We start from the raw sequence: 13,305 nt of genomic DNA, 5'->3' as shown, positions 1-13,305 counted from the left end.
TAACTTTTGGAGTTCCCTGATCCTGGACACCTTTGTGCAGGTGTTTGACTTCATACACTGTTAGGCAGCAAGGACTGGTTAATGACAGTTAGATGACAGGGTCTAACCTGGTGCTCTCAGAAAAGATTAATCAGGCTTACTGGTTACAGCCAAAAGCTTTATTAGAAATTTTCACACCATAACATACACTAGTAATTGGTAAAATAAATCCAACTACAGGGCATTGAAAAAAAAACAACCCAGCCTTTTCTTTACTGGAGTTTTATTTTGTCATCTATAAACCATATAAAATCTAACCTGAAACTGGAAATATCTGGCAAATCATACTAAAGACATTCTCTCTCAGTGCTTCCATCTGCCTTTATGAGTAGAACATCCCTTCCAAGCCTGTTCCTTAAGCTCCCTCCCTTGCCATTCTCAAATTCCTGCCAAAACTGACTTATCTTACCTCTGGAAAGACCGTGGAAAACAAGGCCTTAAAAAAGCACAAAGATCATGTTGTACAGGTAAGTGACTGAGCAGAGTAGTGCCCTCAATTACTGTTATCATTGCCCTTCTCTTGTATTTATGACCCTGTCTTCCACCTGCAACATTCAATATGGACTGTAAGCTCATTTTTTTTAAATTTAAGCTTATTTTTTACTTGCTATGCAAGGGACTCAGCATGGTTTAGGGTCCAGTAAATCAACAAATGAAATCAAACCTATTGTAGCTGTGAGGACACGCTGCCTTATGGGCGGTGTTCAAACAGGGGTTCCTCTTAAAAAGTAAGTTTGCATGAACAAACATGAGTCAAAAATATCTTTGCCAACGCAGGCAAAGGAAAGCGAATGCTAAACTCTTCCTCAAAGGGCTATGGCTGGCAAATTCCTGATCCTGTGCAGGCAGAATATAAGAATCCAGCAAAAATAAATGAGGCACACAAAACACATACAACCTCTATTTTGAATATAGTTGAAGTTCTTCATTGATACTAATCACACATTGAAGAGTAAATCTCCACATCACACACAGGGAAGTTTACCTGGCACTGCAGGACTGTGCTTAATTATTCAGACTGATTGATTTACTTAATCTCTACAATACGAAATACAATGTTTTAAACCAAACACAAATGTAACATTCAATTAGAAAAGTCATGCAAATAAGATTTTTCTCTTCCAAAGTTAAAGAAAATCATAAGGATTATGGGAAGCATTTATGATGAAATGTCAGTAATATTAATTATGAAAGAAATATGCTGTTCATTCGGGTTATTACATTAATTATCAAAAATACTTCAAGAAAGAAAAAAGTAATTTTAGCATTTCCCCACTCATACTAATTCAAAGTAAGTAATTCCCAATTTTCAGGTATATCCCAGAAGAGCAGGCAGGAGGATTTATGTTTTGAGGTAGGTAGGTGTTTTAAAAATATCAAATAAAATTGTGTGTAACATGGATGATTATAGAATTTGGAACCTCCAGCCTTAAGTCAGATGTAAAATCAAGCCCAGTACTTGAATCCTTTTTGATTTCAAAGGACCCCTCTTCTTAGGTTTAGGAGGATAATGCTTTAAAGGAATAAATCATTTTAAATGAGAAACTTTCAATAAAGTCTTGTTTTTACAAACAAACAAGTATAAAATTGGCAATACAATTTTATACTTTTGAGACAATGTAATCAAACCAGCATGTGATCTATTCCACATCAAACCAAATTCCAGAATACCTACATTTTCACATTCCTCACACATGACAGTGCTAGTCAATTCACCAACAAAGATCCTATCTATGAAGTTCATCTTCACACCCTCTCTTCCATATGCTGAAAAAACATTGCTTTTTTTAAATGTGCAAAATAACAGATCCAATGCCACACTATAAGAACAACAAAATTCTTTCTAAGACATATTATGAAAGCACAATTTTTAAACATATTCAAAACTTTTGGAACACAATATAACTAATACATCATATACTGTATTATCTCAACATTTTAAAATATTTTAGTGAAACAGTTCCCTTCTATCTTTCCCTTCCCCTCCTACTGTAACAGAATAATAATGCTGTATCTCTCAAGAAGAAGCCTTTTAAATAAAATCTTAGTTTTATTTTGAATGCTTAACATTGTATTGCTTCAATACAGACACGAGAGTAGCAGACAGGTTGTCACCCTTTCTAAATGGTTTTTGAAACTGTAACACTCTAAAAAATGAGACAAAAGCCTGTTCTAATATTTCTCTATGTCTTAACTGTTGCAGACTTGGGAAGAGAGACTTTCAAAACAGCTTAATCATTATTAAAACTTTCATTAAAACAAACCCCCCAAAGTTAGAACTTTTGAATAAACGCACAGAAACACACAAAAAAATTAAAACCTCTTGTTCTGAAAAAACATGCCTTCTTTTGAAACAGCTTCCGATCTTGGCTTTGTAACCATATTTAGAGTGCTCACAGCAGCAGCCAACTGACAGAAATCAGTTTTATTTATGGAAAGTGGCCTCTCTGAGTGATAAAATAATTGTGGCCATATAACAAACCTGAAGATGCAGCAGGCTATTTTAGAAAACAAAATTAAATCCTGTCTATCATTAATGAGGCATTATTAATACAGTGGAAGCATTTATCCTGGATACAAAGATGTGAGCACTTAATAAGCTCCCTATCCTTTAGATACACACTAGGTGGCACTAGAATAATACATAATAAAAGTGTAATTGTAGCATTTCGGGACTGCTGTTTGCAATGGTCAGTTTTGAAGAAAATGGTATTTAAAAACTTGTGCGTTTTTAAAAGTTTTCAATAAAGAGTTGCATACCTTTGACTTTTCTTCTAGTTTCTTCATCTGCTGTCTTAGTAGTTGGATTATTAAATGCTTTTAAGATACCAGTTTGTATACGCTATAATTTAAAAAAAAAAAAGCAAGAATTTTAAGTGTAAACTTTCTAAAAACTATTAATATATTATTAAATTTTATCTACTCTTATTTCTATAAAATAAGCATAATATAATATTTTAAAATTACTGTTGTTATTCACTAGCAGTGTCAAAACTGCATAAACTTCAGCAGGTAACCATCAAAACATTTCCTCCCCTTAAAATGGGAGCTGTTGTAGAGCACTCCATAGGTTATCAAGAAACTACGAGATTGTCAGTGAATACTATAAATTTCTTCCACTGTTGGGGGGAGGGCGGAAATAACATACTGAAGAATGGACTATTTCTGATTGACTACGGTATGAGATACTTGAAGGCAGCAAAGTATCTTTTAATGCCCAGAATGCAATGACTGTGTTTGAGCAGTATTTTCATTACTTCTATTTTCTAATACTGCACATTTCAGAGTTATGTTAAAAAAAACTTACGAAAGATATAAAACTTTTTAGGAATCCATATAAATGTCAACATTTGCTCAACAAAAAAAGAAATCTCCTAAAAACTACATTTTTGAGGGAAGAACCAGTATTCCTGAGGCATCCCCTGGCAGCAGACCCGCAGGGGCTGGTGCAAAAGGGGCTCAGCTCAACCTCCCACCTGCTGTGGATGGAGAAGCAGGAGGATAAACCTGGTTCCCCTGACAGGGAACAGTTTTGTGTGTGACTCCCGCTTCCCTTTTTCCTGGCAAATGTACTTGGTCTCTCATCCACAAACTCTAGTGACATGTGCGAGTCTCCCATGTCGGTGTGCAAATTACATTTATCACAGAATCACAGAATGTTAGGGATTGGGAGGGACCTCAAAAGATCATCTAGTCCAATCCCCCTGCTGGAGCAGGAACACCTGGATGAGGTTACACAGGAATGTGTCCAGGCGGGTTTGAATGTCTGTAGAGAAGGAGACTCCACAACCCCCCTGGGCAGCCTGTTCCAGTGTTCTGTCACCCTCACTGAGAAGAAGTTTCTTCTCATATTTAAGTGGAACCTCTTGTGTTCCAGTTTGCACCCATTACCCCTTGTCTTACCATTGGTTGTCACCAAGAAGAGCCTGGCTCCAACCTCATGACACTCACCCTTTACACATTTGTAAATATAAATTTTATAATAAAACATATTTTTATAATAAATTTTATAATGAAATGTGTTGCTGAAGTCATACTTAAAGCAAAGTCCCATTCTAGGGACAAATGGTGCTACCAAACCCCTCTGCAAGTAACTCAAACCTCACATCCAAACAGGAAAAGAATAATAAATAGCTCTTGTTTGCAGGCAGTGACACTTTCAAGCCGTACGTTACAAAAGTGTCAGGGTGACAGACACCATCGGAGGTTCAGTTTCCAGCTCAGGCAGCCATCAGAACAAGTCATACTACTACCTTATGAGTATGTGACCTGGCTTGTGAATTAACTCCCACTGCCCCCAGCTCAGCTTTGTTCATCTTAAAGCCAACAATATACTAAAAGGACTAATCAATAGGTAATTCATGAAGTTGAGCACCATAAATGGGTTTAGGGCCATAAGCAACCCTTTTGTTGGAATTAGCGCGTTGAACCATTTATTTAGGTCAAAGAAAGACACAGTCTTTGAATGGGCAGGGTGCTGTCGACAATGGCAGCAGACATTAATCAATTAGCAGCAGGGTTCAGCCACTTCAGGCCCCGGTGTGAAACCATCTCCGGCCCACATTGCTGGAAACAGCAGACGCTATGTCATCTTTATTGTAGTATCGACAAGCTTTTATCTTAAAAAAATCCACTTGTGTACATAGGCGCTTTCAAACTTTTTTTAACGCGGACAGGAAAACGTTCAACACTGGTGTCAGAAAGCCTTTTTATGAGATACAAAACCATGGAGAAGAGGTAAAAGTGGAATGTGGTTTTTTGTTAGTTCCTGTAACGTGCCATGCTATGTATCATATGTATTTCTCGTCAAAACAAATTAATGCCAGTAGGGATAGGGAAGCAAAGACGGCTGCTTTCAGCCCTCTCGCAGGTGGATGGCAAAGCAGTCGGCTGCCCTTCCAGCAGGGCTCTTCCCTCTGCCCAGAGGACAGTTTTAAGTGGTGTGGAAGAGAAGGGTTAGTGGCAGTCACTGTGCTGCAGGACTGCAGTGGTAGACAGGGTGCTGCAGACAGGCTGTCCCGGGCCTGGGCCAGCCCGCTGGGGAGGCCATGGGGGCGGCTGCTGGGCTAATTACAAAAAATGGGATAATTACAAAAAAAAAAAAAGACTGAACATTGAGTGCTGTCGGTGTCAGAGCAGCCTGAGGTGATGCGGATGAGTGTGCAGAAAGGCACCATCAGGGCAGCAGAGGGGGGTAATTGCAGGGCAGGGTGGGACCGACCTCTCCCTGCCTGGTGAAGGGGGCAGCAGAAATATTGCCAGAAAGGCTGCTGAAAATCCTCACCATCTTCCATTGCTCTTTTGTGGTAGCTACTGTAGCTGTCACTGCTCTCTAATAAATGATTCAAAAGGCAAATATGAACACAATACAGCACATTTGCTGCTGAAACGGGAGAGTAACTTGAGCGGAAAGCGCAATCACCCACTGGAGAAGAACCTTAGTTGTTCTAATAATTCTGCTTTTGGTGAATCCTCACTTGTGAAGCAAATATATTTTCCACCATTTATTACATGAAAATCAACATGCAACAGAATAAAGTTTTCCTCTACCACAAAAACACGACAACTGTCATTTAACTGAGGTCCACTGCTTCTGTTGCATGCCCAGTTCAACATATAATGTTGTAAACATGATAATGTCAAGGTTTAGCTGTTTCTCCCTGTAGTTCAGTTCTGCTAAGATCAACCATACTGCTGACAAGACCAAAATTTATTATTATTATTATTATTATTATTATTATTATTATTCTGGTAGGATGGGAATTCATTCAGCACTATTCCAGCATCAGAAACTGGGCTCAGACACAGCTTTATATCTCACCTCCAAGATAATTCAGCTTGGGACCATGGCATTCATCATATTACTAATTGAGAAGGAAGAGCAAGTACACTGGTCAGTACCAGATTTAAAGACCTTCTTTGGATGAGACTTAGAAAAGGCTATTTACCAAAATATCATCTGAAAAGAAGTTTCCAAGACCAAGTCAGGCCAATGAAATCAGATTTAGTCAAAATAGCTCATGCAAGCAACACACACTTTCTTGCATTCAACAATGCAGGAGGCAAAAATAATGAAGGAAAAGAAACAAAACCACACACAGGGATGTTTTTAATATAACTGATTATATACTTAGCATACTTACATGCAGATTTAAAATAATGAAAAGCAGAATGTGATTTACAAAACAAGTAGTTCTTCACACTTTCAAGAGATAGAAGAAACTTTGCAAACTTTTTTTGTCCTTTTTTATTTTTTCCATTGAACTCAATTTCAATGAAAATTGAGGGCTGGCTCACAGCTAGGAGCTGCTCATTTCTGTCCCAAAGCTTCACCCTAAAATACACTTTGTCAACTGCATTGGAGGTTCTACTTCTACTTTATGGTGCACCCAGAAGACCTTTTCTCTGTCCTTTTTCTTTTTTAATACAGGAAAACAATTCCGATTCCTAAAGTTATCATGACCTACTTACCATATTCTTTCTGAAACTGAAACTTTTATTCCAACCAGCAGGTTTAATGTAACATTAACATAATTAAATCCTCTTTCAAAAAAGTCATTATTTTTCTCAAGATAACAAAAATAGCCACTGCTACTCCATTAAAAAAATCTTTAAAACACAGGGAGCATGAAGAACATTGATGCAATGACACAGTCAAGTAAGTTCTTTAAAAACATGCACAAAAGACATTACCTTTGTCTCCTCAATCCTCATTGCATCCAACAGATAGTGCAGAAGCTCCTGGCTGTCCTGCTGCTGGAACCCCTTAAATCGAGGAGCCCTACAAAAGAAGCAGTAAAGATTTTAAATTTACACTGGGAAGTTCTTAATGAGACAATGTCTCCATGAGACTCTAGTTGGATGCCAGGGGTACAAATAGCTGCACAACCCCCACATAAAGGGCCTTTATGAAGCTCCTGGTGTGGCAGCAATTACACCAACAAGGTTGCTTTAGCTCCTTTGCTATCTCACCTTTCTCTCTACCAACATGAAACCTCAAACATGCATAAAACAGTCAGTACATAGTAAAACAGAAACAGCATTATGGTCTGAATTGGAAAAAGATGATCTTGAAATGAAAGGGAAGTCCCAAGGCTATGCATCAAACAAACAAAGGAAAACTGCAGGTCAGAATCCAAATGAGAATTTCTTTACTTCTTAAACAAAGGTATGTGTAACCACCTCTTCAGAATGGCTCCACAATCAATCAATGCAGTAATCTTCAGCTTACTGAGTGGAAAGAACAGTTAATGAGAAGATGGTAAACACCAAAAATAAGTAGCATCACATAAGCATATGGATTTCAAATGCTATTAAGAAAATGTAAGAGAAAATTATAACGATATCTCAATATATGTAATTTACATTGCATTCAATTAGTCTTTTATTTATGCTAAATTTCTTCAATTAATATTATAGATATTGGAGAGAAATGCTCTAAACATAGGATTTCCACTCCAAGAGTATTGCTAATGAGAACAGCCAGGGTTTGGTAAAATTCCAAGATACCAAGAGTTACTCATATAGTTTTAAAAGGACGTTTTAGCATCATGCATTATCAAATCACACCATAACCACATCAAAACTCATGTTCTACAGTCTAACAAATTGCAATAGTTCACACTTAAAATTCATATTAAAACATATAAGTATTACCAGAAGCAAACAAAACACAGCTTCATACCTACAATGCAAAGAGCCCCAAACCAATGAGACAATCTCTTCACAACTGTTTTGATTCAGACAATACATCTGAATTCAGACTCCAAAAACTACCAGGTCTGCAAAAGCAAGAAATAAACCGGCTACATCTAATCTGTTTTTTTCCCCCGCAAAGCCGGTTACAGGAATTGTATACCCAACTGGTCTTGAGAGAAAAAAGAAATCTGAGATGACAGAGGTTCAAACTTCACAAGTCTTCTGCACTAATTCAAAGAAACCTTCCTGACTCACCCATCATAGCAACCAAATATATCAAGTGTTTTGCTCCTACTGCATGTTGAATACAAAAACATTAGAAATTTTAGCTTTTTTCCAACTTCTGAGTGCACCAAAGCAAGTTATCTGAACAGCCCATGAAGTGTCCATCCGCACTATTACTGTGATTTAATATCACTTCATTTCCTACCACCATTAGTTTACTAATCTGCATAGTCAGCATTAAAAAGAAAATCCTGATACAACACTCTTTCTCACACTACTCAGGTTCAGAAGATGGGGGACAGTGTGGACCATCCCATCCAAACTTCATAACCCTTGGCAAAACTCTTTAAAGTCTCATCTCCACACTGTATCCGTAAGCACGGGTGGCAGATACACCAGCCCCAGGCCCATGAGCATCAGTTCCTGCAGGGCAGCCCCCCGTGGGGATTCCTCCAGCACCTCCAAAATGGCATCGAGCAGCATCTCGAGTGTGAAGAGGTCTGCAGGAGGAAGCCACAAGGCAGCAGCTCTCCAGCTGGGATTTTGTTCATGAGGTGAGTGACAAGCACTGTTTGTATAAATGCGTGCCACAGCCATCCTTTTTACAATAAAGCTGAATGAAGGAGGGGTTTTTTTGTTTGGTTTGCTTTGGTTTTGAGATGCCAAATGAGCTAAAAAGCACTAGAGCTGCAACTGAGAAAGATACTGCTTCTGCATAAATAATAACAGTGCTACCTTTTGGATATGTGATACAAGCCCACCTTCTAGAATAACCTATACTGGCTACCTGGGTTAAACAGAAACCTAAGTCATCAAAGACTGCAACAGCTTATTAACAACAACAACAACAAAATCTGCATACTTCCAAACTTTTCATCTGTAGAAACTAGAAGTCTTGAAGGAAAGGGTCAACATGCCCTGGAAGATACCCATCTGGTGTCGCCCATGTCCCCTCAGACTCCACCGCCCGTGCAGCTGTCCTCCTCCATGCTGCTTGGCCACAGCACCAGCAGTGATAAGCCAGCTCTCGCGTCAGCCCAAGGACACAGAAGGGACACCGGTGCTGGCAGAGTTTGCACCACTAACGCTTTACTACGCAGGAAAAAAAAAAAAGGCTCCACAGGAAAGGCTTTTCTTTAGTTTTTTTTTTTAGATCACCAGCAGCAGCCACATGACCCTCATAAGCCAAAAGAGGAGAACCCTCTGTTTCAGGCTATGCTGCCATTTATGGCAGTGATGCTGTAGCCACCTGCACAGGGGTAATGCTGCATCTGCCATTCAGCATTCTCAATCACTGCTATTCAAAAATTGTAGACTGCTTTTTTTACTACTCACAGCATCTAAATATACTCGAAATATCATATTTTGCAGGCACAGATTACAGAGAAATTACAAAACATGCTTATGAATATGTGGGTAGATCCTTGAGGTGTTATCCTTACTAAGATAACTACAGCTAGAAGGCTCCTCATTAACAATCTGGATCTCCAGCTTCTTGCAACCCCAAATGAGACTGTGTAAATACCGACTATTAACAAATCTTTATTCACATAAACTATAGCTTATTGGCCAAACCATACCTGTCCTTCCAGGCAAGCTACCCTTTAGATCTTCAATTACAGTCTTGGACCAATTCATCTAAAATGGGATTTGAAAAGATGGGGTTTTTGCATTTCCAGCAATGCCACCAAGTGGCAGCTGTGACTCTTGCTGCACGCTGGGCAGAGCACATGCAGGTGTTACCACAGGCACCCCTTCCAAAATCTAGCACAGGAGACAACTGGTTGAGCAGAGCTCAAACAGGAATTTTATCAAACTGTCAGAGTGGCCAGAAAAACCAACCATTTACTCAGTTATTCAATTTTATAAAACGTGTGTTGAGCCAGTGTTCATTTTCAGCCCCAGATTGCGTGCTCCGGCTCACCAGCGCATCAAGCGGTAAATACGCATCAATATTTTTTCCAAGGCACAATAATTTCACTTCCCTGCCCATGTTCTTCAGCTGTTCTTGGGTCCCTGAAGATGAGGTTTTCTTTCCCACCAACACACTAAAGCCGCTCAGGTCTGCTTCAGAAATCTGTGCTCGTGGACAGGAGAAACTAAAGGTGATCAGAAAACGCATCAGACATGCAAGGTGCCCACAACAGCAGAACTTAAAGCTGGGCAAGATGTGGAGATGTCCAGGCAGGGTAAGGCAGCCCCGGGCTACGGAAAGGGCAGGGATACAGGGATATGGGGATACAGGGGTACAGGGACACAGGGTCTGGGTTCTGAGCTGCTCGCTGGAGGCACTTGGGGATGTAACTGGAGAAGGATCTAAGGTGACAGGGCATCTAAGGTCAGTGCCTAAAATTAAGTGGAATAAATCTGGACCTGCATGTGCAAAACAACAAGTTCACATTTACAGATGTCATACTTCTGCATTTGTGCTTCGCAGCTACTTTTTGACACAAAGTTGACAATATCCTTAGTTAAAAATGATTTAATGATGCTGCTCTACTATGAGGCTTACTATAAAATCTGGAATCAGCAGAGCCCGTGATTTTTTTAAGCATTTTTTTAAAAGTTAGTCTCTTTTTTTGCATGTGAATGTTGAAGTAAAAAAATTATTTTCAAATTTTTTTAAAAAAATCAATTAATTCAAACTTGAAATATTCCTTTTTAAAATTAAATATTTTGGTTTGATATTATTCAAATGCATTGTTTTGCTTCTATTAAAACCGAATGTTTTCTGTCCAATTAATCTGATTACGAGAACCAAATACATTCTGAAAAGCACTGAGCCTTTATTTTTGATCAACTCAATGTACATTAAAAAATAAATATGTATCTGCATGCACATAAGTTGCATTTATGAGAAATGTATTGTTTTCCTCAGACAGCGAGGATCAATGATTATATTCAGCCTGCCTTCTCCAATATATGCACAATAATAGCTACAGTGTATACTGAGATAACAAAATCTCGTATTTACACAACCTGGATCCTGGTACTAACAGGGACTCTTTTTTCTTTGCCACAGAAGCAGGGCCACAAGAGACATCATAGTAAAACAGAAGAAAAATAAGTAATTACTCGACATAGAAGCAAGCAGAAACTCCACCACTGTTACAGGAGGGTTTTCTTCATTGTAGGCACACCTTGCAAAGCTAGATCTTCAATGCAAATCAGAAAAAAGCCCCGCACATACCTTTTGTTACTGTCTATGGTTTGCTGATGAACATACAGCAACCATTTCAGATGAAAATTAATTTACTAAGTGATATTTCAAGAGACAACAGCTTACCCATAAGTTCACACAGTTTTACTAGCTTAAATGACAGGGGGGAAAAATGAACTCAGCCCTGGCAGTTTTTCATTTCTCTTAGTTTTTCTTTTTACTAGCACATACATAATGCACCTACAAGGACAAGATTACTTAGGCTTCTCTGTGCTTGTACTTAATCCTCTTCCAACCTCATATATACCTAGATGCTTGTGTTGTAATGGCAACAAGGATGATGGGAATGTAATAGCTACCACTTTAAAAGCGAAGTGGCAGGAAAGTGGCTTGTAAAGATGTCACCTAAGGTCTCAGTCACTTACTTGGACTGACAAATGATATAATGGTTTACACTGCTTAACATATAGCTAATCTGTCACTCATGTACATAGTATGCTATGTAATGTTGCATATAATTCTAAATACCTGATATTCTGTGGAAAAACATTTGAGATCAGTGCATTTGCTTTTTGGGAGAAGCCACAAAAGAAAACCAAAAAACAACAAAAAATAGGAGGAAAGGAATTTCACACCACAAACTGCATTTACTGGAAACTTCCTACAGTTATAAACCAGTATTAGGGGGGGAAAAAAGGAATTAAACCATTCTGATACACAGAAATCTGACAACTAAAAGATGTGCGCTCTCGTCTCCTTGAAAATATGCTCCAAGCAAGATCCTTGGCAAAAGTGGGGGACTTGAAGATGGTTGGTTGAGTTGACCGCTCACAGATGTGCTGACATATGGAAGCCAGTGCCGATGCGATACAACCTGTTGTACAGTGTCAGCAGGATAATGACAGAACAGGTTGAACTCCTGCTAATGGCCATAAGTGGTGAAGGACAACTGTGACATCTACATGCATGTGACTTATCTGGCCTCTTGTTACTCATCTGGAGACCAGTTATAGTTGCTTGACTGTCAGTTAAAGAAATACTTTTCATGACGATCTACTTCCTAGGGTGTTTTAATAACAAAAATTACATAATTGTGTAATTTTTAAAAGGGAAAAAACCACAGTCCTCTAAGCACTAATACTTTTAGTTCCTATCTTATATTCATTTGAGGGAAACTAAGCCATGTGTCAAAAGCAAAACTGAGGTACAATTACAGTCATTCAATCATACTGCACAGACTTGCCATACCTTTACTGTCTCTAATAAAAAAACTCTCCAAAATTACCCTTTCAATAATTACTCTATTGAGCATAAGTTAGCTTAATACCTTGGAAAACTTCAGAAGCAATAGTAAGTGCCTGGAAACAGAAAACAGAATATACTATTTGATTTATTTCCAGTAGTGTTTATGTAATGTTAGCCTGAGAGAAGAAATTTTGCTTCTCTGCAGACAAAGAGGTTCATCTCTCAAGACTGATCAGTTACCAATGAAAGTTACAAAAAAAAAGCATGAGAAGGGACAGCCTATGAAAGTTACCACAGTTCACAGGACTACGCCTTCACAGTGACACTATCAAATACCTATTCACTGTCATTATAGAATAGCTAGAATGAAAAGTTTTGTTCTTCCTGAAGCAATTGTTCTCATTAGTGATCCTGAGCTATATGCAGCTATATGACAGAAAAGAGAGCAAAATCCTACAGCACCATTAATCCCCATGATTAATCTTCTCTCAAACCTGACAGATGAGTTCTGCTACTACAAGGTGCTTGGTAGGAAAAAACCCAAGCAAACATGGTCTTGCCCCTACATGTAACTAACAAATCACAGCAGCCATGCCTGTCCTGTCTCCATGGCACGGACAGACAGCACTCAGCTCTCCTTTGGACGTGCTGGCTGTTTTCTTTCATTCTTTTCTACCTCGGCCTTCCCCCAAAAAGAAATGAGGCACCATCACTTTCTTGCGATGCACCAGATCCCTGGTACCTGGGCAAAAAGCACTTGCTAGAAGTGGCTCTGAATGGACACAATAGCTGACATGCTACAATAGAGTCATTTCCCACTTGACCATGAGAGGGACAATACAGCTCTGTGTTCTGAGTGATGGAAATATCTGTCTGGGGGAACTTCTGGTAGCCAGCTGGTAGGCAAGTGAAGGCCTTTATGCACGAGGTCTTGCAAC

General features: G+C 38.9%; 1 protein-coding gene across 2 annotated transcripts in view; it reads right to left on the bottom strand.

Moving 5' to 3' along the window:
• The window catches only part of USP45 (ubiquitin specific peptidase 45), a 55,190-nt gene that overhangs the window by 10,369 nt on the left and 31,516 nt on the right, over window positions 1-13,305 (bottom strand). For both annotated transcript variants that reach the window (XM_082049563.1, XM_082049564.1), the window contains exons 9-11: window positions 6,733-6,820; window positions 2,800-2,881; window positions 1,715-1,806 (exon numbers count right to left, since the gene is read on the bottom strand). In XM_082049563.1, coding sequence (XP_081905689.1) covers window positions 1,715-1,806; window positions 2,800-2,881; window positions 6,733-6,820 — 262 coding nt within the window. The remainder of the gene's footprint in view (window positions 1-1,714; window positions 1,807-2,799; window positions 2,882-6,732; window positions 6,821-13,305) is intronic.

Source organism: Streptopelia decaocto, assembly GCF_964273445.1.
Source record: "Streptopelia decaocto genome assembly, chromosome: 3".
Lineage (NCBI taxonomy): Eukaryota > Metazoa > Chordata > Aves > Columbiformes > Columbidae > Streptopelia > Streptopelia decaocto.
Note: the sequence above shows the minus strand (reverse complement) of the source record. Positions and strands in the feature narration are given on the sequence as shown.